Source organism: Camelus dromedarius, chromosome 5 (assembly GCF_036321535.1).
Source record: "Camelus dromedarius isolate mCamDro1 chromosome 5, mCamDro1.pat, whole genome shotgun sequence".
NCBI lineage: Eukaryota > Metazoa > Chordata > Mammalia > Artiodactyla > Camelidae > Camelus > Camelus dromedarius.
Genome location: NC_087440.1, coordinates 23,325,209 through 23,352,030, shown reverse-complemented (window position 1 = coordinate 23,352,030; position 26,822 = coordinate 23,325,209). Strand labels below are relative to the sequence as shown.

At 43.7% G+C, this 26,822-nt stretch overlaps 2 protein-coding genes across 4 annotated transcripts in view; one reads left to right on the top strand and one right to left on the bottom strand.

Annotated features, from left to right (window-relative positions):
- The first annotated feature begins 3,049 nt into the window (after positions 1-3,049).
- Positions 3,050-19,624, top strand: THBS1 (thrombospondin 1). Its single transcript, XM_010989337.3, has 22 exons — positions 3,050-3,230; positions 3,813-3,908; positions 4,163-4,722; positions 5,622-5,697; positions 5,994-6,193; positions 6,307-6,429; positions 7,472-7,565; positions 9,002-9,175; positions 9,537-9,713; positions 10,029-10,202; positions 10,424-10,551; positions 10,665-10,817; positions 11,259-11,477; positions 11,962-12,069; positions 12,645-12,804; positions 12,954-13,072; positions 14,735-14,969; positions 15,157-15,384; positions 15,551-15,822; positions 16,254-16,351; positions 16,457-16,596; positions 17,512-19,624. Exons 2-22 carry the CDS (start codon positions 3,842-3,844, stop codon positions 17,517-17,519), a joined length of 3,513 nt encoding a protein of 1,170 aa, XP_010987639.3. The 5' UTR covers positions 3,050-3,230; positions 3,813-3,841; the 3' UTR covers positions 17,520-19,624.
- FSIP1 (fibrous sheath interacting protein 1) overlaps positions 18,392-26,822 on the bottom strand; it is a 178,210-nt gene continuing 169,779 nt past the window's right edge. For all 3 annotated transcript variants that reach the window (XM_064485747.1, XM_010989336.3, XM_031453325.2), the window contains one exon: positions 18,392-23,640. In XM_064485747.1, the coding sequence (XP_064341817.1) occupies positions 23,594-23,640 (47 nt within the window). In that variant the 3' untranslated portion in view covers positions 18,392-23,593. The remainder of the gene's footprint in view (positions 23,641-26,822) is intronic.

The window sequence follows — 26,822 nt, the reverse complement described above, 5'->3', positions numbered from 1 at the left end:
AGCTGGAGTTGGTGTTTGACTGAAGGATAAGAAAAATCTGTTGATAACTTCCTTCTGGCTCTGACCATTGAGGCAGCTGAACTGAAACAACTTTGAACCATGATCCAGGGAAAATATTCAGAGGGAATGAATTTATGATGTCTTCATTTTAGAGAAGTTATGATTTTGGTCTATTCTAGAATATAACAATTTTTGGTTACTTTTCACTTCTAGAAAATTACTAAGAAAAATGCTGAACATTTCCAGCATTAAAAAAAATTCCTACCCCAAATACAGCCCACCTTACTGCTCTTTGCTAGATAAACAAATTTTTTCCTCAATTATCTTGCTCTCCTTAATCACATGCATTTTTTAACCTAGCTATTACTGACAGTCCTTTCCTCCTATTTACTAGAAATGTTTTTAAGTCAATCCCACATCCAATTAGGGGAACTTGGAAAAAGGAAATCCTATAGTAAAATGTCACGTGCTTTACAATTTCATGATAAATATATAATCCTTAAGGATGGCAACTTAGCAGAGAGAGAACTAGACCCTCACCCTCGGATTCATGTCAGATTACTGGCCTGAAATCGCAGCACGTGCAGGCTGAGGATACACATACATACCCACACACACACATGCATGAGGGACAATATCCCCACATTAAAGATATAGGTTTTCTTTCCCCTTTTCCCATTCTTGCTTCTCCCATAGCTTCCCAGAAATATTTAGGTTTCTGGGGAATATTTCCAGCATACATTGGCCAGGAGGGAAGTTGGTGAGTTTCTCTCAGCCGCCCAGACACCCCCTCCGCTGTGATGCTTCCTTCCCACCAGAAATACTGGAGTCCACGGCTTGGGCAAGGCCATTATGTTTGAGATAAGTAACTCCTAGCCTGTCAGCTTTCTCTGAAAAGAAAGCTCTTCCCTGCCAACATAGAGGTCACCTTCCTATTTGTAAGGCATGTAGAAGGTTAGATTTCTTCTCCTTGTTTTGTTGAAGGAAGCCAAATTCCAAGAAAACCCCAGAGGGATTCCTTCAGTCATGGAAGTGCCTGACCTGAGGGGCATTCCAGTGAGCTTCCGCTCTGTCCATGCAGCTAAGCCTAGAGGAGATGGTCTTTCTCTAAAAGGAGAGCTGTATCCTGCTTTTGTGGGCCTCTGGTGGCCCTCAAGCCCTCCGTTCATCTGTATAAAATTAGCACATGGGCCTGAGGAGCAGAGAGCCATCACTGGCCAGCTTCTGAAAACTGTTTCTAAGTACCTGGTCATATTAGTAGCTAGTGGTGGTGGCGGGGGGAAGGTCACCTTTCAAGGAACAAACAGGATGCTAGGGAAAGAGAAAGAAGTGGAGGGACGTGTATGGCTGCTGACTCTGGAATCTTCAGATCTGTTTGGATGAATCATTACCTATGACTTCCACGACCGGAATCTGATTTGACTAATCATCTGATAGAGACTTCTATTTCTGTCCCCCAACATGTGAAAGCTATCTGACTGTCAAGTTCAGTGATCACTTAAGCAACAAACAAACAAGCATCTTAGGAACATACTTGTCATCCTCCAGAGGTGCTTGCTGTTTATTGAGTAACTAGAAAACACTCACTCTGTCACCCACGTGCCCCTTGTCACACAACACTCCCACACAAAAAAAGTGAACTCGCTGTTTGATGAATATAGTCTCATGGGTGTTCCCAGCACATAGGAGTACGGCCAGGTGTGAGTGCTAAGTAGGGCAGAGAACCCCAGGGCTTTCCCTGGCCCGTGGCTGAAATCCTTATTTGGTAAAGCCACTAACTGCGCCCTGGGTCTCAGGGCCAGTCTGATCGTGCGGGATCACAGCAGGGGAAGTGTGGCTGCTGACGTCCCAGCCCGAAGAGATGAATGGAATTCCAGGCAGCTGGAGTCATGCTGGCTTGGGACAGTGGCTTGGACACCAGACTTCCAATGACAGAAGCATTAAGCAGCAGCACTCATGGCAACTGGTTCACCCACAGAAATGTAACCCGCATCTCGGTTTCGGGAACCGAAAAATGAAAAGAACGTTTAGAGAGAAAAAAAGAAGGGAAATAAAATGATAGGCAGAGGGTAATTTATTACTCTATGAGTCTGTTCTGTAAATAGTTCAAGACTCCGGAGCCAGATGGTGCTGCAAATCCTCCAACCAGGAGTCACGTTAAAAAGCACGAGTGGGCACAAAAACTGTTTTTCAAGACACAATTTCAATGTTGGCTTCAGGGTACTGGGTAAGAGTAAGTTTCCTTAACATTCCTGACTAGAAAGAAACTGTCCGCTCACGTTCACTTGATCAGAATTCGCATACCGCCCCCAAGCGGCCATCTGTGGAAGCGCTGCAGCAACTGGGAGAAGCGACTTTCGCGGGGACCCCGCAGCAGGCAGCTGCAGAAAGGCTGCCCCGACGCGCTGTGGGAACGCGAGCCCCGCACACGCCCTGCTGGCCGGCGCGACACCGCACTCACTTCCTTCGCGGGGCAGTCAAGGGGTGAGGGCAAGAGCGCGGCGCGAAGCCGGGCGCGTGGTCCCCACCCCACCGGGATGGATGGATGAGGGTCAACAAGTATCCAAGAGGAAACTCCTTCAACGACTGGTTTCCTCTTGGTCCCATTGACCCCATCGGGCTAATTTTTTCTGTACAAATGGGCTTAGTCTCTAAGTGTCCACTCCTCAGCGCCGTCGCACAGGCATTCAAGGGGAGAGGTCTGACTGAAAGCCCCTCTAAGGATCTTGGGTGGGTGGCCAAAGCCCGGTGGGTTCGGGACGCGCACGCAGAGCGCATCGACCCGCCCGGCGCCAGAGCCAAAGTGCTGAGCTCGAGAGCGCCAAGGCCGCGTGGGCGGGCACCTATTTTTCTGAGAAGTTCCAGTGCTCCTCGGCCCGACCCCCGCGGCCCCCCTTCACCTTCTAGCTGGAAAGTTGTGCGCCAGGCAGCGGGGGGCGGAGAGAGGAACCCAGACTGGCCCCCCTCCCGCTTCCTGCCCGGCCGCCTCCCATTGGCCAGAGGAAACCCCAGGAATGTGAGCGCCCCTTTAAAAGCGCGCGGCTCCGCCGCCTAGCCAGCCACTGCACCCGGGCCGGCTGGATAGCGCCCACTCCGGCAAGCTCCCTCACAGCCTCCGATCCCGCGGCCTCCCGGGCGCACCGACCTTCCCGCGCCTCTCCAGTGCTCAGTTACGTCGCTGCGGCCTCCGGACGCCGCCTGTCCCGGCCGCTGCACCCGTGTCCACACAGGTAAGGAGTCCCCGGGCGGCCGCAGAGGGCCAGTGCTGACCTGGCCATCCACCTGGAGCTCCCAGGCCTCTGTCCCTCAGGGACCCCGCATCTCACACTTTTCACCTTTCCCATTCTGTCCCTCCCAGCCGCTGGGGGACTCTTCTCGTGGAGGGGCTCCAGAGCCATCCTCTACAGCTTTGGGGTTCACAAACCAACTCGCCAGGACACCCCAAGATTTTCTTCTATTCTCCAAGTCCTTCCTAACCTTTTCGATCAGCCCTCTAGACAAGCCTCTACTCTCCAGTGCCCTCCCTGCACCCCCAGAATCTCCTGGTCCTGCTGTTTACCCTCAACTTCCCAAAGAAAAGCCCCCCGATTGCTGGTATCGACCCCAACACCACGACTTTATAAAGCCACACTCTCCTCCCAGCGCTGCATTTTCTTCCTGATGCCCTCTCCAAAGTGTACATATACTGTTGCTCCTCATTCCAGCAAATGTGAGGCCAAAGAGGGATCCCTGGGACCCTGCCCCCAGCCAGGTTTTGCCCACCCTCCTTGCTTGGCTGCCTCTGACCCTGGGCTCTGTGCTTCCTGCTGTAGGTTCCCTGCTGGGCACAAACAGCTCCACCATGGGGCTGGCCTGGGGACTCAGCGTTCTGTTCCTGTTGCAAGTGTGCGGCTCCAACCGCATTCCAGGTGAGTCTGTGTAATACCTTCTGAGGGGGGAGGAAGGGGGAGGGGGTCTGGTTACTGCAGGTGTGCTCCCTCTCATGCACTCCTCTCCCAGCCGCTTCTCCTCTGAGCCTAGGTTCCCTCTAACCTGGAGTTTTTTCAGTTCTTTCGGTGGTCTTTCACCCTGTCCCTCTGTCCCACCCCTCAGAGCTGAGCCCTGACCCTGGTCTGGCTTTGAGAGCTCACTCTTGTCTGTGTGTCCTGCTCTTGTCTAACAGAGTCTGGGGGAGACAACAGCGTGTTTGACATCTTTGAACTCACGGGGGCTGCCCGCAAGGGCTCTGGGCGCCGACTGGTGAAGGGTCCTGACCCTTCCAGCCCAGCTTTCCGCATCGAGGATGCCAACTTGATCCCCCCTGTGCCAGACAACAAGTTCCAAGACCTAGTGGATGCCGTGCGGGCAGAGAAAGGTTTCCTCCTCCTGGCCTCCCTGAGGCAAATGAAGAAGACCCGGGGCACGCTGCTGGCCGTGGAGCGAAAGGACCATTCTGGCCAGGTCTTCAGCGTGGTCTCCAATGGCAAGGCGGGCACCCTGGACCTGAGCCTGACTGTGCAGGGGAAGCAGCACGTGGTGTCAGTAGAAGAAGCCCTCTTGGCGACCGGCCAGTGGAAGAGCATCACCCTGTTTGTGCAGGAGGACAGGGCCCAGCTGTACATCGACTGTGAGAAGATGGAGAATGCTGAGCTGGACGTTCCCATCCAAAGCATCTTCACCAGGGACCTGGCCAGCATTGCTAGACTCCGCATCGCTAAAGGAGGTGTCAATGACAATTTCCAGGTGAGGCCTCTTCTATTCCTGGCCCACGGGGTGGTCTGCTAGGCAGCTGACCTGCCAGAAGGGCTATAGCAGGAGAGGCAGGGGTTCCCGTATAGGAAATACTGAGCTAAAGCAGTGGTTCTCAAACTTTAGGGAGCATCAGAATCGCCTGGAGGGCTTGTTAAAATGTGTCCTGCTTCACCCTATCCCCAGAGTTTTGGATTCAGTAGTTCTGGGATGGGGCCTGATAATTTGCATTTCTAACAAGTTCTAAGGGGAGACTGGTGCTAGTGTTATGGGGACCAGGCTTTGAAAACTACTAAAGGAAACAAGAAACGGTTTTCCTATAACAGCCTGTTCAAACCTTATTCTTCATGCTCTTCTCAGAAAATAACATATTACAAACGCCTTCTATCAATTATAATATTGCTTGAAGTGGATTCTTTTTACAAGCAGAATAAATACCACTTTGCCATCCGATTCCTCATGGCGACGTAACTGGTCTCAAATAAGAGATTAAAATAGTGGCTTTTGCTGCTGCAGCTTCTTCCTTGCTGAAACTTCTAGATCTTTGTAACTGTGGCTTTGAAACTCCTACATTTAACTCTTTGTCACTGGAGAGTGTCATTATATCCTCCGGTCTTAGTATCAGATTCCGTTTCCTGTGTACCCAAGTAGGCTGCTAACTGAATTCTTTGTAAAACACCGAAGACTTGGCAGAAGATACAGTTAAAATTTTTGAAGTTGTCTGGCAATTCATTGTCGGTATGTTATTTTGGCATGGTGATCTTAAAAAGGAGTTCCTTTAAACTTTTAGAACAACTATTGTGTGCTTTTCCTAGCATAAACAGTCGCCCCCCACCCACTGACCCCCGCCCCTCACCAACACTCTACAAGTAGTATGTATCCTCTGCCCACAGGGGGTGCTGCAGAATGTGAGGTTTGTCTTTGGAACCACACCGGAAGACATCCTCAGGAACAAAGGCTGCTCCAGCTGTGAGTATTCTTCTATTTTTAGGGCATGTGGGAAAATTGGGGGGTATTCCACCCAAAACAAGCTGAGAAACTTCATCAGTGGTGGTTGTGAATAAATTACCCCAAGTCACATAGTTAAGAGGTATATAAAGGTGACCTCAAAGAGCTTTTCACACACACACATCCCCTCCATCTGCATCCCACACCCAAAATGAAATATCTTTTACAATTAGGAACCTTTGGGACTGGCTGGCGAGAACATCTGTTTGAAGATCTTCTAAGACTTTCCTCATCTGTGTTCCTTTGTTTCTTGGCAGCTACCAATGTCCTTCTCACCCTTGATAACAATGTGGTGAATGGTTCCAGCCCTGCCATCCGCACCAACTACATTGGCCACAAGACAAAGGATCTGCAAGCCATCTGTGGCATCTCCTGTGACGAGCTGTCCAGCATGGTCCTGGAGCTCAGGGGCCTGCGCACCATTGTGACCACACTGCAGGACAGCATCCGCAAAGTGGTCAGTGGCCTCCGCTCCCAGCCCATTAGCACAAGCCCCTGAACAGGCCTCACCAGTGATGCCGAATGACGGAAAATGAGGTTGGATGCTAATGACCTTTCTCCCCCTTTTAGACTGAAGAGAACAAGGAGCTGGCCAACGAGCTGAGGAGGCCTCCCCTCTGCTACCACAACGGAGTCCAGTACAGGAATAACGAGGAGTGGACGGTGGACAGCTGCACTGAGTGTCGCTGTCAGGTAAGGATCTCTGCAGACTAAAACACGAATCAGTGGCACGTCTGAGGCCACAGTCTCTGGGGAAGGATCCAGATGCCCACACAGGCTCTTTTTCTGTTCCATGGCCTGATCCCAAAGTGGTGTCGTTTGTTTTTGTTTTTGTTTTTGTTTTTGTTTTTTTATGATGCACTTATGACATCTACAAAATCTTTAAACTCTTGGTTTTTCAAAGTCTTAATTATACCCCAGGCTAAGTACCTAAAAGAACTTATCTGCTAACTCATCCAAATAGCTTACCTGCTTTAGTTCAAAGGGTAAGTGTTAAATGTCAGGTCAGTAAAACCTAGCTGGAACTTTTTTCCGCAGCCTTGATTTCTATTCAGCTCTGACATGGAGATTCTTTTCATACAGTACTGACTGCTGTTCAAATTACTCTGCCCGACATTGTTAGGGTAGAGCTGTCCCCTTAGACGGTGCTGCCTGCAGTGTGCATGCCCTTCTAACTCCCCAGCGCCAGGGGCAGTTGAGTTTGGAGGGTGTACCTGGCTCATGGAGCAAAGACAAATCATGGATTACTGGACTGGGGAGCTGACTTTACTAAATTCCCATTCTTCTCCAATGTAATATAAAGCCAGATCTATCCATGAGGAAATAAAATGCTCATTGATCTTCTTTTCCCCCTCAGGATATAATTTAAAAATTTTCAAATCCTGGCTGAGTTTGATGAGTTTGAGTTTAGATGCAGAGTCATAGATCTGATGCATGATACTTGGTGGTTCCCTTTGGAGAAACTTTCCATGCTATACTGTGCATGAAGAACTGACTAAGTGACAATTAAGAAAGAACTCTCCAAGGAATGAAGTGGCAAGTCACCAGCACTAGAACTGTCTCTCTGGTCCTGCTGGCTGCCAATATGACACAGGCAGATCTTCTATTAAAATCATTCCACTAGAGCATTTCCAGCCCTGCTTGCATTTTAGCTTGTACTTGAAATGTTACAATATGGAAACTTCTGCTTGCAATATACATAGTAACCCATTTCTCCCTCACTTTGGCCCTGCAGAACTCAGTTACCATCTGCAAAAAAGTGTCCTGCCCCATCATGCCCTGCTCCAATGCCACCGTTCCCGATGGAGAATGCTGCCCACGGTGTTGGCGTAAGTCCTAAAACTGCATAACTATTCTTCAGTGACTGGATCAGTTCTACATAAGCACAGGACAGCAGAACATAATGCTGGAACCCCACCCCCATCTCCATCATGTTTTCATTCTGTTTCCTGCTATAGCATCTGCTTAACTGCTGGTTTGTCTGCTGCATAGAGCCAAAAACTCCGTTAGGACTAAACTTAATTACCCCCCTGGATTATGGCACAGGCAATCATCTTGGTCTAGCTTACTGATGATGATTCTGTGCTCTGAGTAAAGAAGAGATGAATTTGTAGCAGCAAATAGCTCTATGCTGACTACTTTTAGAATTTGACTTTATGGCCTCAAGTCAAGAAAAATCTGCTCACCAGAGAAACTGATGGGCTTTGGTGTGAGCATCGGACTTAACTGGAAAAGTTCTGCCCATTTTATCTAAGAGACTTAAGAGAAAACAGCAGTTTGAATTTCAGGGTCCTAAAAGATATAGGGCACTGTATTGTTCCATGGTACCCAATCCCTGGGTTTTGTTGCCAGTATGAATTAATCACTTTGTGGAGACAATATAGTCATAAAAATGATTCATCACAAGTCAAGTAAATAAAACACGCAGATAGCACTCACCCTTCACCTCCTCACCTGCACACACCACCACACCTACTCTACATACACTGATCACAGCTCAGAATGACCGGTCCCATCCAGAGGTATTAGTGATACTGGCACTGTCGTAATCATCTGTACGGCACTTTCTGTTCAGCATTCACTTCAGGTGTCCGGTAAAGGGCACAAAGCTAGCTGGGGACCAGCGGAGCTCTGAACTTGAATCGGGGATTGCTAGGAAAACTTCCAACTGGTGGCAAGAGAAAACAAGTTCTCTGTCTCATGTCTGACATAGCTAGATGTGGTTGTAGTTGTGGTGCCCGGGCAGATGGTAAACACTTTCATCTTGTGAAAATATGTGCAGAAAAGGCCCCAAATGCTCGGGTGAGAGGAGCAACACACTGACTAACCTCATGACCGAGCCAGAGCCAGAGCCAACAGCGGCTCTGCTGCCTTCATGCTCATCTGCCAAACACATGGTCTCTGACTCCCCTGAAAGTCAGAAGTTCACTCCTATAAGTTGCCTGAAACTCAAATACTCTTGGAAGCCTGGGACTGGAAATGCCTCCCGAGATACCTTAAGTCAGGAAAGGGAAACTTATTTGAAATGCAGAGAGGAGGAAGGAGACAGAGATGAATAGAAACACACCCTGGGAGAAGACTCAGCTGTACTGACCCAGCCAAAGCATGCAATTACCCCAAGGCTGTGCACAGGATGACCTGGGATAAACCCCTTGGCCGCTGGCCTAAGAAATTTATTGCTTTTCACCTTCTGGCACGGGAAGAAAGTCCCGAGCAGAGCAGTCTAAAGAATAGCTTGTTTTAAATGAACCCGTCTCCTCTGCAGCCAGCGACTCTGCGGATGACGGTTGGTCCCCGTGGTCTGAGTGGACTTCTTGCTCTGCAACATGTGGCAATGGAATCCAGCAGCGCGGTCGCTCCTGTGACAGCCTCAACAACAGATGCGAGGGCTCCTCCGTGCAGACGCGGACCTGCCACATTCAGGAGTGTGACAAGAGATGTAAGCATCTTGGCCCTGGAGAATGTGGAGAGCTCACCTGTCCTTGTCATCACCAACAGTGACTCCATAGCATAGGGGTTAAGAGCACAGGCTCTAGACTCTGTATCTAACCCCCAATTCTCCCACTTATCTGCACCCTTGAGCACAACATATCTTGAGGCTCTTTCCTCATCTGCAAGTTGGGGTAAGAATAGTTCTTGATAGTCCTTTGAGGATTTTTTAAAAAATGACTATACCAGAAAGTATTCACTCTTCTGTTGATAGTTATTTTGAGAATTTTATTTAGATAATGCTTCTGAAGCAGTTAGCGCAGAGCTTGGCTTGTGGGAAGCACCATATAACCATCAGCTTGGTACTTTAGTTAAACAGGATGGCGGCTGGAGCCACTGGTCCCCGTGGTCGTCTTGTTCGGTAACATGTGGTGATGGTGTGATCACAAGGATCCGGCTCTGCAACTCTCCCAGCCCCCAGATGAACGGGAAGCCATGTGAGGGCGAAGCTCGGGAGACCAAAGCCTGCCAGAAGGACGCCTGCCCCAGTAAGTGCACGCCGTGCCGCACCACCTGGCGGCCGCTCTGCCCCACTGGCTGCCTGGCATCGGCAGCCTTGGCTCAGTGGGTCACAGAGGGGAAAAGTTTCCTTCCTAGAGGAACAAACAGAAGGCCCCATCCTGCATGCCCAGCAGCTTTTAATGAAAAACAGAAAGAACCATTTCAGACTCACCCTCTTCCTGAACATCCTTTCCACGTGTCAGGGCAGCAGAGGTTTCTTGAACAGACTTAGGAGGGTCTTCTGTGAGGTAAGGTGTTTGAAAATTGGCCTTACCTTTGGCATGTGGTTTGTTTTCTTACAGTCAATGGAGGCTGGGGACCCTGGTCACCGTGGGACATCTGTTCTGTCACTTGTGGTGGAGGGGTGCAGAAACGTAGCCGGCTCTGCAACAACCCCACACCCCAGTTTGGAGGCAAGGACTGCGTAGGCGATGTGACCGAAAACCAGATCTGCAACAAGCAGGACTGTCCCATTGGTGAGCCATGCAGCCTGGGACAAACCACTGAACGCCACTGTCAGCATTCACAGGGCTTCAGCTCTGAATGGTCCTGAGCAGTCTGATTACTCTAAAACGCCAGATGGACAGCATAATCTCAATGAGTTATCAGTTGTGTAGACCCTGCAGTGTTTTACAGCCTTGGTTTTTAAGTGCCTAGAGTGCTGAGACCAACCTCTTGCCTGTCTCTCTTGTCTCAGATGGATGCCTGTCCAATCCCTGCTTTGCCGGTGCCAAGTGTACGAGCTACCCTGACGGCAGCTGGAAGTGTGGTGCTTGTCCCCCAGGCTACAGTGGAAATGGTGTCCAGTGCAAAGATGTTGATGAGGTGAGGCACTGGGGTCTCACCATTCCCAGACCTTGGACAGCAGCTCACCTGTCCTAGTCATTTCCTGTGGCAGTGTTCTCGAAATCTGAAGCTGACTGTTGTGTCTTCTGTAGTGCAAAGAAGTCCCCGATGCCTGCTTCAACCACAACGGAGAGCACAGGTGTGAGAACACGGACCCAGGCTACAACTGCCTGCCCTGCCCACCGCGCTTCACTGGCTCGCAACCCTACGGCCGGGGTGTCGAACACGCCACTGCCAACAAACAGGTAGAGCAGACGGGACCGGTAGAATAGAGGGAAGGAGGAGTGTCCTCCACTGAAACAGTCAAAAGTGGGGGATGCCATCTCATACCCTTCACGGAAAACAGGGAAGGGGGTGAATGTACAGCCTAGCTTTTAGAAGCAGGACCAGAAAATCCATTGTACATCCAGCAGGGAAAACTGGTCCATCACATTTGGCGATACTGCTCTGGAATGAGTTGTGAGCAGATGGACTTGTGAAGGCCGAGGTGCTGAGCAATTTTAAGAAAAACACACATAAAGTGATGTTAGCCTGTAACCTGGACACCCACGGGGAGAATGGGAAGGACCCACACTCTTCCCGTGGAGCTCTGTCTGCTTGAGATGATAGGGATTCAGGGTCCTGTTTCTGCAGTGTCTGCGGATGCTCGAAGGCTCCACCTTAACTACAGGATGTTGTACCCTCAGGTGTGCAAGCCCCGCAACCCCTGCACGGACGGGACGCACGACTGCAACAAGAACGCTAAGTGCAACTACCTGGGCCACTACAGCGACCCCATGTACCGCTGCGAGTGCAAGCCTGGCTATGCTGGCAATGGCATCATCTGCGGGGAGGACACAGACCTGGATGGCTGGCCCAACGAGAACCTGGTGTGCGTGGCCAATGCAACTTACCACTGTAAAAAGGTAGGCCCGCTTTCCTCTTCGGCTTCCCCAAAGCCCTTATCAAGGGAACAGGCGGGGGAATTTTAAATGCTTAAAGTTTGAAAGTGAAACCAAATTATGAAGTCATGCAACGGCCAAGCAGCACTAACTCTTATTAATTTTAAAGCCCTTGGTGCCAAGAACATGAACGGGGCAGGCCATTTGGGCAGCTGACTTCCATAGTATAATATTTTGTCCAAAATAATGTTCACTACTTTACCAGATACCAGCAGATCATGCTAGCATGTATGAAGTCTAGAACATTATACAGCATGCTCTGTGTGTGTGTGTGTGTGTGTGTGTGTACCCCCCAGGAAATTTTTTTTTTTTGTCTTCCTGTTAAAAGCATGGGCTGTCACTGTGCAGCATTTGGGTCTTCTGTCTGCAGTGTTTGGGTACACGCTCTCTTGCATGAGCTGAGCGACAGGCATGCAGACTGCAGCTGTAACGTGTCTTCTCTTTCCAGGATAATTGCCCCAACCTTCCCAACTCAGGGCAGGAAGACTATGACAAGGATGGAATTGGCGATGCCTGTGATGATGATGATGACAATGATAAAATCCCAGATGACAGGGTAAAAACAAAATGTTTTCCATTCCCCTTTTATCTTTTCTATTCAGCAACAGCTGACAACACCTTAAGATTCAATGAAATTACAGAGCTATAGGGGAAAATAAACCGAACTGATATCTGGGATAATCAGAAGTTTCTCGCTGTGTTTCAGTAGTTTGAGGACATAGATGTTGCCAAGAGAATTTTTAAATGGGGGTTTTGTTTTTCATCACAGCCTTCCCTTCCCCCAGTTTGAGCAAGAAGTTATAATATGTAAACAAATGACTCTTGGCTCCCAAATTTGTTTCAAATGTCTTCTCCAAGTCGCACTAAGATTTACCTTGCACATACTGAGAATGGCGATATTGAGTTTAGATTTACATCTCACTGATTCCTAACTAACATGGATTCACTTTCATACATCATGTCCTGGCTTTTAACTTTTAAAGTGATCGTTTTACAGAGGACTCAGTATCTACTAAGTAGAAAATCATTGTTGCAGATTTTTGCATTTTTATATATATTTTGCTGTGGTTTGAGGCTTGAGCTGGTTTCATGGACAATGTTGTAAAATGCTTCATTTTTTTCTCTTGGCAGGACAACTGTCCGTTCCATTACAATCCAGCCCAGTATGACTATGACAGAGATGACGTGGGAGACCGCTGTGACAACTGCCCCTACAACCACAACCCAGACCAGGCAGACACAGACAATAACGGGGAAGGAGACGCCTGCGCCGCGGACATTGATGGGGATGGTAAGGTACTCCCTGACTCCAGCAGGTGCGCAGGCAATGGTGACTGCGCTTAGCTTTCCACATTCAGCAGCCCTGGCTGCAGTGTGCCGACTGGTTGAAAAACTTGAGGCTGGAGATTCCTGCTCTTATCTGTCCCCCGTTCTCCACAGGCATCCTCAATGAACGGGACAACTGCCAATATGTCTACAATGTGGACCAGAGAGACACTGACATGGATGGGGTTGGAGATCAGTGTGACAACTGCCCCCTGGAACACAATCCAGATCAGGTAGATGGATTTCTTTCAGAATCTTTCAGTAAAGTGTTAGAATATCCCTTTCTGGGCCTCCGAAAAATAGAGGAGTTAGATAGAGTCCAAGCACTTTCATTGCCATGGCTCTCAGTGGTCTGGTAGCCAACTGCAGTACTTTCATGGAAACAGTGTGCCTGATGCGAGCTCCTTGCAGAGTCCTGTAGGTCTTTAGCATGACAGTATTGTAACTTCGAGCTTGCCTTCCACAAGAAGGTCTATGTGACCTGCTCAGTGTGATCGACCATTGTTAAGATAAATTATACAAAGCAGAAATCTGTGAGATGTCTCATATTTGAGACTAAGAGATAGAAGAAAATATCCCTAAGCAAAATATACAACCATTTTCATAGTTAATAATAATGATGATCTGGCTGCAAGAAAATCAAACTAAAATTACTTCCAAAAACTGGGGAAATGCCTGTTTCTTTGTCATTCTTCAAACATGTCTGGCATTGCAGACAGCTCATTCTACACCCATGCTGGGGAGTGCTGCAAATAGATATCCCCCAGAACAGGTTCCATGTCTGCAGGTATTTCTTTGCTTGCATAATTTCTCATCATTATTTTCCAGGGATAAAAGTTAAGGCATATTTTTTCTAAAATGCATTGTTCTGGAAATTTAGAAACCAGCTTTTTAAAAATGGGAGTATTTTTTAAAGATTCAAGAAATGAGAAATCCAGCTCTCTGGAGAAATCCAGAAATCTTCCTAATATTTGCTCTTATGAGGGGCCCTATGAAACAAAAAGCAGCTGGATGAAGAGCTTTGGGGTCATGATGGGAAAATCTGAATGATCTGGGATAGCTTTGCTGATACATGGCATTGGGGGTCATCTGTTTTGAGTTTGGGTCTTAACTGTAAACAAATGTAAATCAATGTCATTTAACCTCCCTGAATGAGTTTTTGGTTCTTCAGATAATGATAAAATTTATAACAATTCACATATCAGGTAAAAATCTTAATGGCAAAGAGCAGAAATATGGGCAAGAAAAATTCCAACTTGTGTATAAATAATCCCTAAGCATCCCATGTACAATAATTAATGTAAAAAAGTACCCTGAGAAGTATGGTCTTGAAAAAATTTAGAATTTTGACTGGACCTGAGCCAACTGTTGACAATCATTATGGACTAGATGTATAAAACTAAATACCTAAAGAAGAAGAAAATCATTGATCCCACCATACAGATTACCCAGTATGCACAGGAAGCAGTGCCATGTTCCCATGACTGAATGACCTAGAGTAGTTGTCGACACGTCAACAGTTTCATAGTCGAAAAGTTCAATGGAAAATATCACAATGTACCCAAAGAATTTCATTTATCATTACAATATAAGCCCTTAACATGGCATTCTATCCTTAGTGATGAAATAATGCTTTCTATTTACTTTTACCTAGAAAGTTTTCTATTTTTCAAAACTCTTAAATATCCGTGTTAAAACTGTCATATGAAAGCAAAGATCAAGAAGAAAAACACTTTAACATTTGTTAATATGACTGGCTTTCAGCAGTAGCATATAGATCGTGAAACCATATTAATCAGAAACTGGCCATATTAATCAGTGAAGAATCTTCCACAAGATATCTATAGCATCAGTGATTCATACTCCAACTTACCGTCCATTTCTGTCTCTTTCAGCTTGACTCGGACTCGGACCGCATTGGAGACACCTGTGACAACAATCAGGATATTGATGAAGATGGCCACCAGAACAACCTGGACAACTGTCCCTACGTGCCCAACGCCAACCAGGCTGATCACGACAAGGATGGCAAGGGCGATGCTTGCGACCATGACGATGACAACGATGGCATTCCTGATGACAGGGACAACTGCAGGCTCGTGCCCAACCCTGACCAGAAGGATTCTGATGGTGAGTCAGTGGAGCCGCTTGTTAAGACAGTAACTGAAACCATGGCTGTCTGGATGGAGGAAGTAAAAACAAAGCTGAAAGCACTGGAAGATGAAAAGACCAAATGTCAGCTTTGACAGATAGTGGGTTTCTGACGCCAGAAATAGTACTTCAGAATTTCACTCAACTCTTGCCTTTTTGGCCTTAGGCGATGGTCGAGGTGATGCTTGCAAAGATGATTTTGACCATGACAACGTGCCAGACATCGATGACATCTGCCCTGAAAACGTTGACATCAGTGAGACAGATTTCCGCCGATTCCAGATGATTCCTCTAGATCCCAAAGGGACATCCCAAAATGACCCTAACTGGGTTGTACGTCATCAGGGTAAAGAACTCGTCCAGACTGTCAACTGTGATCCTGGACTTGCTGTAGGTGAGTAAGGAGGTATTCAAACCAAAGGCCCCTGCATACAGGGGAAAGAAGCAAATGTAAAAGCTGGCAGTTGCATGTGTCCCCGGGGTTACTGAAAATGTCTAGCAATGTAACGAGAACCTCCTGAAGGCTACAGGTTTAACCTGGGTCTGGTCTCCTCTTCCAGGTTATGATGAGTTTAACGCTGTGGACTTCAGTGGCACCTTTTTCATCAACACCGAAAGGGATGACGACTATGCCGGATTTGTGTTTGGCTACCAGTCCAGCAGCCGCTTCTACGTTGTGATGTGGAAGCAAGTCACCCAGTCCTACTGGGACACCAACCCCACGAGGGCTCAGGGATACTCAGGCCTTTCTGTGAAGGTTGTAAATTCTACCACGGGGCCTGGCGAGCACCTGCGGAATGCCCTGTGGCACACGGGAAACACCCCTGGCCAGGTGAGCACAGTGCCCTGCAGGACGAGGCCGGGGAGGGCTGCTGGACCAGCATTAGGGATGCTGTGCTTTGGCCATGCCTCCCAATAGGGAGTCTTAGATATCAAGTTCCCAGCATCACCAACTGCAGGATTAAGCTCTGCTTTGTAAGAACATCCTAGTGTCTGAGAAGGGAGCTTGCTGTAATCAAGAGTTACCCTTCAAATCCAAAGGCTGTTTAACCCTCTTCAAACAAACAAAAAATTTCCCTTCTCTCTGCTTTATATGTACATTCAAGGGCACACATCAAATGAAAGAGGCCTTGGAAAAAGAGGCCTTGCAGCCCTCCATTTTAGGTCAGCTTGGTTGGTACCTTTCAAGTCACCGTTTCTCAAGGAATGAAATAGAAACTCATAATGGAGCTGTTTCAACCTTTTCTTTTCCTTTTCCTCCAGGTGCGCACTCTGTGGCATGACCCTCGCCACATAGGCTGGAAAGATTTCACTGCCTACAGATGGCGTCTCAGCCACAGGCCAAAGACGGGCTTCATTAGGTAAGACTGCTCCGATTCAATTTCACATAAAAGTCAGACTAACGGAAGAGGAGGAAAAGACCAAAAAGCAAGGGTGTCACTAACAAGAGCTCCTTTTTCCTGCAGAGTGGTGATGTATGAAGGGAAGAAAATCATGGCTGACTCAGGACCCATCTATGACAAAACCTACGCGGGCGGTAGGCTAGGGTTGTTCGTCTTTTCTCAAGAGATGGTGTTCTTCTCCGACCTGAAATATGAATGCAGAGGTAGGAACAACAGAACAGTGACATCCCTAATTCAGACCAATATCAAGAAAGCCAATCATGTGAGGGTCTGATTTACAGACTATTTTAGAGACGGTCTATTTATATTTTGCTATTGATGACATGATGATAGAAATGAAATACTGCCTCCGAACAGTGGCTTATGTAATCCTGAGCCCTTGTTAACTGTGTTAATTTACTTTGCAATCTCTGTGCTCTTCCTACACAGTGCAAAGGTAAACTGCAGACAAGCTCCTATACAGTTCAGGCCACATCAATAATACTTTACATTTTTTTTAAATTTTACGTTTCCACGTCTTGCACGCCACTTACAAATTTGTTCATGCCATTACACAAGTTGTCTTTCACCACCTTTCCCCGTTGGAAAGGAAGGGAAAGGAGTATTGCCTTCCTACTGGCATGTTACATTAATTTCCACAACTAATCTTGGCTTTTTTTCTCTGTTCTTTTACACTCAGTTGTTACTGAAGCTCTCACTGAGACTAGCATTGGGTCTACTGCAGAACAAGTGCTTAATAAATGTTTACTGGCCCCAGGCCTGGTGCTGACAAGATCACATAGAGTTTAAAAAAAAAAACAACTGTGGTTGATTTTTACTCAGTATTTAAATTATGATATAATCTTTGAGTCTGAATTTTTAAACTAAACCTAAACTTTTAACACTGAAAGCCTTAGAAGCACAGCATAAGTTCTGGAAGGTCCTGCCATGTCAATCTCCTTGCAACAGTGTTCAAACACATTCAAGTGTAATTTTATAAGCTGACAACCTTAAAATACACTTTTGACATGATAAAAGTAGAGCTCTGCCTAGGTTGTTAATTTATTAAGGGATATTAAGATGACAGTGCCTTTATGAACTGGTTTGTTTACATATTTACGTGTTCATTTGTTGAACAGATTCCTAATCATCAAAGTGCTGACCAAAAGACTGATCATAACCAATGCTGGTATTGCACCTTCTGGAACCATGGGCTTAAGAAAACCCCCAGGATCACTCCTCCCTGCCTACCTTTGCTCTCTGCTTGCATCAGTGTGGACTCCTAGGACATGTGACTTGCCTCAAGAAAATGCAATTTTCCAAATCAGACTCAGCATTCAGCCTCTGAATGAGAAGCTTCTGCCAAGAATATAAACAATTACTTGGGTTTGCTTTGGAAAAAGCAGAAGCACCCATGTGCTTCAGTTGGAAGGTGCCTGTTCCACTCTGCTTTTTTCAGAGCAGGGTGCTATTGTGAGGCCAGCTCTGAGCAGTGGACTCCAAAGTGCTTTCAGACATGTGAGAGAAGGGAGGACTCGTGACGACTGACACACAAAACCACCCCTGACTACTCCCTCCAGAACAGGGGGGTGGGGCCAAAGCCCTAAGGGGAGGGCGCATACCCAAGAGACGATTGTATGAAGAAAATATGGAGGAACAGTTACTTTTTCGGTACTAAGTCATTTTCAGGGGATTGAAAGACTATTGCTGGATTTCATGATGCTGACCAGTGTTAGCTGATTAACCCACGTAAATAGGCACTTAAAATAGAAGCAGGGAAGGAAGGAAAAGACTGGCTTCTGGACTTCCTCCCAGATTTCCACGCCCTACCCATCACCTGTAGTGACCAGTATAGGGACTCAGAATTAAATCAGCATAAGGCAGTGCTGCCTGTCACTGCTTGGTTATGTGGAAACTGGTTGTCTTCCAGATGTAGCTTGGGCAGATGTAGCAAGAAAATAAGAAAACCGACCATCTCAGTGAGCACCGGGCTGCTTCCCAACGGAGGGGTAGCTGTGCTTGTATTTTTATGGTTAGAAAGGCACAAAATTATCAACTTAACTAAAACATTCCTTTTCTCTCTTTTTTTTTCTGAATATTATGGAGTTTTCCAATGTTCTCTTTTGGACTGTAGTCTTGTTTTGTTTTGTTTTGTTTTGCAAACACTTTACAGTGTAAAATATTTATTTTTTACTTTTTCTGGAGGATCTGTCTGAAAGATTATTCACGGGACAGGAAGAAGTGTAAGGACTATCCCTATCATCTTTGCTACAAGTCTTCACGACTGTAAGATTGTAAATACAGATTATTTATTAACTCTGTTCTACCTGGAATCTAGGTTTCATATGGAAAGTGTTTGAGAGCAGGTGGTTGAGATTTATCAGCAAATCCCTCACAGGAACGGCACAAGAAAATCAGAGCAAGCTGCTCCTCACTTTAGGCTTAGACTCAATGATTTGGGCTTCTTTATTTTCCCCCTGTTTTGTTTTTTTTCAAGTGGAATTAGCTGGTTGTCCATTTGCAAGGGTTTTTAGTTTGCAAAGAAAGCCAGGAGGACTTTAATACTGTTTTCTTACCCCATCCCTTGTGCCTATTTCCAGGGAGACGAAAAGCATCTACACTTATTATTTTTTCCTTTTTCCAAAAGAAGAAAATGACAAAGGTGAAACTTATATACAAATATTACCTCATTTGTTGTGTGACTGAGTAAAGAATTTTGGGATCAAGCAGAAAGAGTTTAAGTGTCTAACAAACTTAAAGCTACTGTAGTACCTAAAAAAAAGTCAATGTTGTACATAGTATAAAAATTCTTCACAGAAAAAGTATTCCCAATAAGGAAATAGCATTGAAATGTTAAATACGTTTTCTGAAAGTTGTTTTTTCCTATCATCTTGTATACCATTGCTTTATTTTTATAAATTATTTTCTCATTGCCATTGGAATAGATATCTCAGATTGTGTAGATATGCTATTTAAATAATTTATCAGGAAATACTGTGTAGAGTTAGTATTTCTATTTTTATAAAATGTTTGCACACTGAATTGAAGAAATGTTCGTTTTTCTTTTTGTTTTGTTGATTTGTTTTTTGCTTGTTAATCCCCCCATTTTTACTATTTGCCAATTCTTTTCTAGGAATGTGCTTTTTTGTACACATTTTTATCCATTTTACATTCTAAAGCAGTGTAAGTTGTATATTACTGTTTCTTATGTACAAGGAACAACAATAAATCATATGGAAATTTATATTTATACTTACTGTATCCGTGTTTATTTGTTTTCTGGCTTTATGTTATGAGGTATGGGTAAATTCCATCCTTATACCACCATAGCATACCCACAAAAAAATTATAGTAAGTAACAGTGAACATATTCATAGTTCTTATACAATTTAGGGAAGATTTAGTTGCTTAGACTACGTATTTGCTGGATTTGTGGAATAAAAGAACAAAACAACAAATTAGCTTGTCATATTAAAAACATAGCAAAGAAAAAAGTACCCCTCCACCAAGAAGTGGGACCTAAAAGGGTACAATTTCAGATTTTACTAATATCATTAAATGTCATCTGTTGAATCTTTTTCAAAGCCCAGTTCTGTTTCTAAAAACAATGAAAAAGGAAAACAGGAGTGAGGTACACACAGCTCTCCCAGCTACATTTTCTGACCAATGAATGAAGGCAGTGGGTGGGAAACACAACCGCATATTGTGGGAAGGCTTCATAAAAGTTAATGAAGGAGGAATCATCCTTGAAAAGTTGGGTCAAACTCTATAGATATCACCTTTTGGAGAATGGATATACTTTTGGTCAAAAACAGATGACCAAATCACTAAAAAGTCCACAAATGATAAATGCTAGAAAGGGTGTGGAGAAAAGGGAACCCTCCTACACTGTTGATGGGAATGTAGTTTGGTGCAGCCATTATGGAAAATAGTATGGAGATTTCTCAAAAAACTAAAAATAGAATTACCATATGATGCAACAATCCCACTCCTAAGCATATATCCAGAGGAAAATCTAATTTGAAAAGATATATGCCCCCCAATGCTTGTAGCAGCACTATTTACAATAGCCAAGACATGGAAGCAACCTAAACGTCCATCAACAGATGACTGGATAAAGTTGCAGTATATATATATAATGGAATACTACTCGGCCATTAAAAAGAATAAAATAATGCCATTTGCAGCAACATGGATGGACCTGGAGATGGTCATTCTAAGTGAAGTAAGCCAGAAAGAGAAAGAAAAATACTGAAACATCATATGATATCATTTACATATGGAATCTTAAAAAATGACACAAATGAGCTTATTTACAAAACAGAAACAGACTCAGAAACAGAAAACTTACAGTTACCAGAGGGAAAGGGGGTGGGAAGGGATAAATTGGGAGTTCAAGACTTGCAGATACTAACTACTATACATAAAATAGATAAACAACAAGTTTATACTGTATAGCATAGGGAACTATTTTCAATACCTTGTAGTAACCTATAATGAAAAAATAATATGAAAAGGAATGTATGTATGTATATGTATGACTGAAACATTATGCTGTACACCAGAAATTGATGCAATGTTATAAACTTACTATATTTCAACTAAAAAATTAAAGTATCAGATATTAACCTCTGAAATAAAACATAGGCAAAAAAAAAAAAGATGACCAAAGAGAAAGGTAGGATTTGGAAATCCTAAAAATATGTAAATGTATAAAATATCAAATTATTTTGTGAAAAGAAAGCCAAAGCCTTACATAAGCAGACCCTGAATTTCAGGTGGGCTAACCACAAATATTAAGAACAGGTAGAGTAAGAAATTTTATGTGGAGGTTCAAGGTCTTGCTTTGAGGTCCATTAAACACAAAAAGGACTGGCTGAGTGAGATAGAATCTTTTTCCCTTGTTGATTTTTCTCTCTCATTCTAGAAACATCTACCTAGGGTAGCATAATCATATATAAGTATAAATTGCCAAATCATTTTATGGTACCCAGGTGAAGAATAAGGAACTAGACTGTGTTGGTTATAGAATCTGGAAAAACTGATTTGAAAGAAATCATTCCTTGAAACATGACATCATTCATTCTCAGAGCAGCTCAACACGTGAAGTCTTGGGAGAGAATCCTAATTCACTTTTAAGTAGCAGAACAAAAGTAACTGAAAATATTGACATGGGACAGAAAAAGTGTCTTGGAGCAGGAGCTTTGTTCCCAGGCTTGCTCCATGTTCCATTCCATGACTGACCTTCGAATCAGGTTGTACTGAAATAAAGGACTTGTTAAAAATTAAAATTATACCATCAAGGTGATAGCTTTCTCCTTCTACAGGAGTTTATTACCATGCGTTTCAGAGAGTTGAACAGAAGGGCAGTAAACTTTAGGTACTATGGGAATTTACAATAAAGGTGGTGCCAGCAATTTTCTTAAGAAGTCATAAGTAGAAAAACCTCACATTTTAAGACCCTAAATTCATTCCTGAAATGAATTAGCTCTTCCACTTTCATACTTTTTCTTCTCTATCTTGTTCTAGGGCACTCAGGTCTAGAAGGAACCTTAAAATAAAAACACTGTTTTTTAAAAATGACACTTTCTTTCCCTATCAGGGTAATTTTTTTTTTTTAATTTGGAACCTTTATGTTAAATATATAATACAAATTCAGCATGCCAGTCTTTGTTAGAGGTACCTTCAGCTGATATGCTATGGAATGGTGTTATCTCTTTTAATGGTAAAAGTCATTACTTAAGATCATTCTGTCTTCCTTCCCTTCTCTTAAACTCTTATAACATAAAAGGCTCTCTATGCCCCAAATACCATCTGCAGAAACACATTATAAAGCCATAGCTCTCTCTCCACCATCTATCTCGCTCTCCCCTTCTCTCCCTCTTTCACACTCTCCCTCCCTCCCTGGTTTACACACACACACACACACACACACACACACACACACACGTCAAATACCAGAAACACATGGGTTGAGAAAGCTGAGCTCCTCTGAAAAGCTTATGGGCAAAAATGGCTCCTCTCTTATCATCACGACAAATCCCCATCCACATCACCTCTCCCCTCTGACTGTTCTGACCCAAATCCTACAACACACACGTCATTCTGATGAGTCTATCATCATGACTTTTAACCACTGCGGGCACCTCACAGCAAAACTCTTGGCATTGAGATAAATTACACTGTAGCACATTGATATCAACAAGAACCATGAATATAAACTGAAAAAGAAGGTTTGAAAAAGAAATTGACTATCAAGTCCTCTGAAAATAGTAGCTACAGACATCATCATTTTAAAAAGTCAAGGAAATGTGACATAAGCAATCTATAACATTATCCAACACAGGTAGATGAAAATGTGCCAGCAAAAAATAATAATGTTACCCACCCACTATTCCAAATTTCATTAAATACAACACAATAGCCAGATCTTTTTTTTTTTTTTTTTTTGAAATCAGAAATAAATTGGACTTCTCCTTCCAATGCCAATTTATGGTATGGAATGTTGACAAAAAATGTCCTCATGAATCCAGGTTCCTGACTTGTAACTGACAAACCCTCTCTCTTAAAATAGTACTGCAGATTTTTTTTAAAGTAGTTGATCTTTATTTGCTGCATTCTAAAAGGCAAACTGAAAGAAGATAACAAACTGGAAGTAATACGTCAAATAATTCAGTCAAACTTCTGCTTAGGAAAAGGACCACTGCTAATAAGATAGTAAAGGACAACCTAACATTGCTTTGTTGAGAAAATTCCTTTCTGTCCATGGCAAGTTGTACTTACTTAACAGGCATTACAGAGGAGGAAAGGAGAGAAATCAGGGACAAAGCTACAATTCATGGTGATTAAATCTGTCTAAATCACAATAAAGTGGTAACATATAAAACGAAATACAAAACAACCAGAGCACTTCAACTAGTTTTAACATCGCACACATACACAGAATGTTGGTTTCTCTAACACATCCCTCATGTTGCAAGATTAGCAATAAAAATCAATTTCCCCAGGAATTTCAATGAAGAAAAACCACTGAGCAATTATACCACAACTCTCAAAAATATCAAGGAAATGTGATCCAGAAAGAGAGAAATCCAAACATGAAAACCATCATTTGAGGAACGGCCTCTACAATGCATTCATTGAATTCAAAGAATCTGGAAAAAAATGTGATTAAACTTAATTTACCAACTTTCTTAAAAGCACACCCCAGCAAGTCTTTGCTTAAGATTCTTTACATTCTTCTGTCATATCTTCAGTCTCCCGTTCATCTGCACATTAAAAACAATAACCGAATTTGTCAGAAATCTGTAATTAAGAAAAATCAGTCAGCCTATAAAACATTAAATCCTTTACACATGAGACAATAATCACATTTTCATTTAATGTTTAATCACAGTCACCACAAGCTGCATACAAAACTGATAAGAAAAAGCAAAAGATAAGGTTCTTGCTTTCACTGAGCTTACAGCTGAGAGTTTTTTGGGTTTTGAGAAAATGGTTACAGATATGGAGACAGGCATCAAAATTATTTTTTTTGCTTTGTACTTAGTTTCTGGGAAGCAGGGTGAAACCAAAAGTGTTATATTTAGAGTAGATAAGAACTGATTGCCTTTCATTTCTGCAAAGTGAGAAAAAACTTGTGACATTAACAGAAATGGAATGGAAATACTCTTCTAACCTTAGTGAGAAGGTGGTCAGAAAAGGCAGAATTGACAACAGCACCAAATAAAAGAAGACAATAAAAGAGAATCAGGAGAAACGGGAACCCTCATATACTGCTGAAGGCAATGTAAAATGGCGCAGATGCTTTGGAAAAGTCGGCAGTTCCTCAAAAGGCTACCATAGACTGCACAACTCTACTCCTAGGTACATGCCCAACAGAAATGAAAATATACATCCAACCCAAAACCTGCATACCAAGATTCATAGCAGAATTATATATAATAGCCAAAAAGTAGAAACAACCCCAATGTCCATCAACTGATGAATGGATAAAGAAAATATGGTAAATCCACACAAAAGGATATTATTCAACAAAAAAATGAGTAAAGTACTGATACATGCTACAACATGGGTGAGCCTTGAAAACATTATGCTAAGTAAGAACCCAGGCACAAAAGGCCACATATTGTATGACTCCATCTACAAGAAGTATCCAGACTACATAAATTCATAGAGACATAGAGTAGATTAGGGACTTCCTAGGGCTAGGGGGTTGGGGGAAAATTGGGAGTGACTGAGAGTGGGTACAGTGTTTTTCTCCCGGGTGAAGAAAATGTTGTAAAATGGATAGTGGTGATGGGTGCACAATTCTGTGAATACACTAAAAACCACTGAATTGTATGGTATTGTTGAACAGTGGCCCAAAAAGTTATGTACACACCTAATCCCTGGTCCACAGGAAAGTTACCTTACTTGGGAAAAGGGTCTTTGCAGATGTAATTAAGTCAAGGACCTTGAGATAAGAGCACCCTGGATTATCCAGGTGGGCCCTATATTCAGTATGTTCAAAAGTCCTTATAAGAGAAAAGCAGAGGGAGATTTGAGATGTGGCCACAGAGCAATGAAGCCAAAGAATGTCAGCAGCCTGAGAAAGTGGAAGAAGAAAGGAAGTATCCTTCCCTAGAGCCTCCAGGCTCGCTGACACCTTGATTTCAGACTTCAGGCCTCCAGCACTACGAGATGATGCATTTCTGTTTTCATCACCTGCTATGGCAACCACAGGAAACTAACACAGGTATATAAGATATCTATCAATAAAGCTGTTATTTTAAAAATCAACCTAATAATTATGGGTAAATAATTTGGAGTTTCAGAGAGTACAGTGAGAAATGTAGTGATACCGTCAACACCTGGAGGAGAAATATTAAACATGATGTAGAGGAAGGAGGGACAGATGAGAAACAGATCTCAAAATCCCACACGTGAGATGAAGAATGGTATGACCACAGCCCCAAGCCTTCGCTAGTGCCCGTCCTTCTACCCAGAGTGTTCTCCTTCTTGCCCGTCCAGTAACTGACCACTCATTCTTGGAGGCTCAATTCAAATGCCACCTCCCCACCTCTCCAGTGTTTATCCTTCCCTCTATAATGTTGCCATGTACTCTGTTGGAAGCTCTTCTATTATCCTTGTCCCACTCTGCTACGATTATCTGCTTAAGTGCTTGCCTTCATCAATAGACTAGGGAATAATTCAGAGGAGTGACTCTTTCCTACTCACCTTATATCCTAGAACAATGTCCTTAATGAACAGGTACGATGGAGCCCTGGAACAGTGGTTTGAATCATGGCTACATAACAGAATCACCCAGACCCCATCCTCAGAAACTGACTTTAAAAAATACTGATGCACAAATCCAATCTCTAGAAATTGACTGAATTCATCTATAATGGAACCAAAGCATTAACCTGTTTCAAAATCTCATCAGATGATTCTAATGTGCAGCTAGAGGTAAAAATTATGGCCTGAGGGATGGGCTCAGTATAGCTTAACATGCCAGGAAGATTTGAGGCAGATGCCAAGGAGAGAGATCCGAAAGCACAGATGATCCCATACTGGCTATGCGTTTCTCCAAATAAAATATTAACCATGAAAGAATAGAGAACTCAAGCTAGGACATGCTTGCTTTCAGTGGCTAAGAGGAAGGCTACCCACAAGAAGGACAATAGAGATGGCTGGAGAGATAAGAAGACATCTGGAGAAGGTAGTATCTTCATTAACATGAGACTTAAGAAGATAAAGAAGGGTTTGAGCTGATGGGAAAGACACTTTCTGATATTATTTTCACCACCACCACATATGCCAGCATTTTTTTTTACAATCCTAAAATAGAGTGACTAGTAAACCATCTAGTCCAGATCTCCTCACACTTGAATGTGCATACAAATCACCTGCTGGGGGCCTGATGTTAAAATGCAGGCTCTGATACAGTAGGGCTGGTACAGGGCTTGGGACTCGCATTTCTAACAAGCTCCCAGGTAATGCCAATACTGCTGGCTCACAGATCTAGTCTATGGTCAGGCTTTTCAGTGACTTCTTCATTTTTTCATTTTACCCAATTTCAACGAAAAAGGAGAATCAGAAGTTCCCAATAATTGACAAAGTGATAAGTACATTATAATTAAATATCAAAACTCTCCAACATGCTATTGTTCACTTTATACCACTAAACAAAATGATAGAGAAAGTAATATTTTATAGTACAGAAAATAATCATGAGTAAATATTTTACATGAAAAGTCTACCCCAAGAAGAAGTGAATTAAAGAAAATTAATTGAAATTAACTTGAAAAGATAAATTCATCAAATATAAACTTACTATATACTAAGGTTTTATATAAAACTGGAATTAATACTAGGAATTTCTAATATGGCAGCTCTGATATTTTGATCAAAGAAACTTTGGAGGAAGGTTGATTAAGTTACTAAGAACATCTGAGAAGCAATTACC

What these genes read in the sequence shown, in the direction of transcription:
- THBS1 (XM_010989337.3), top strand. Translation starts at nt 3,842, where the DNA reads ATGGGGCTGGCCTGGGGACTCAGCGTTCTGTTCCTGTTGCAAGTGTGC. An exon ending in CAACTTACCACTGTAAAAAG is followed by an intron (nt 11,478 to 11,961) that starts GTAGGCCCGCTT and finishes TTCTCTTTCCAG; the next exon opens with GATAATTGCCCCAACCTTCC. An exon ending in CCAAAGACGGGCTTCATTAG is followed by an intron (nt 16,352 to 16,456) that starts GTAAGACTGCTC and finishes TTTTTCCTGCAG; the next exon opens with AGTGGTGATGTATGAAGGGA.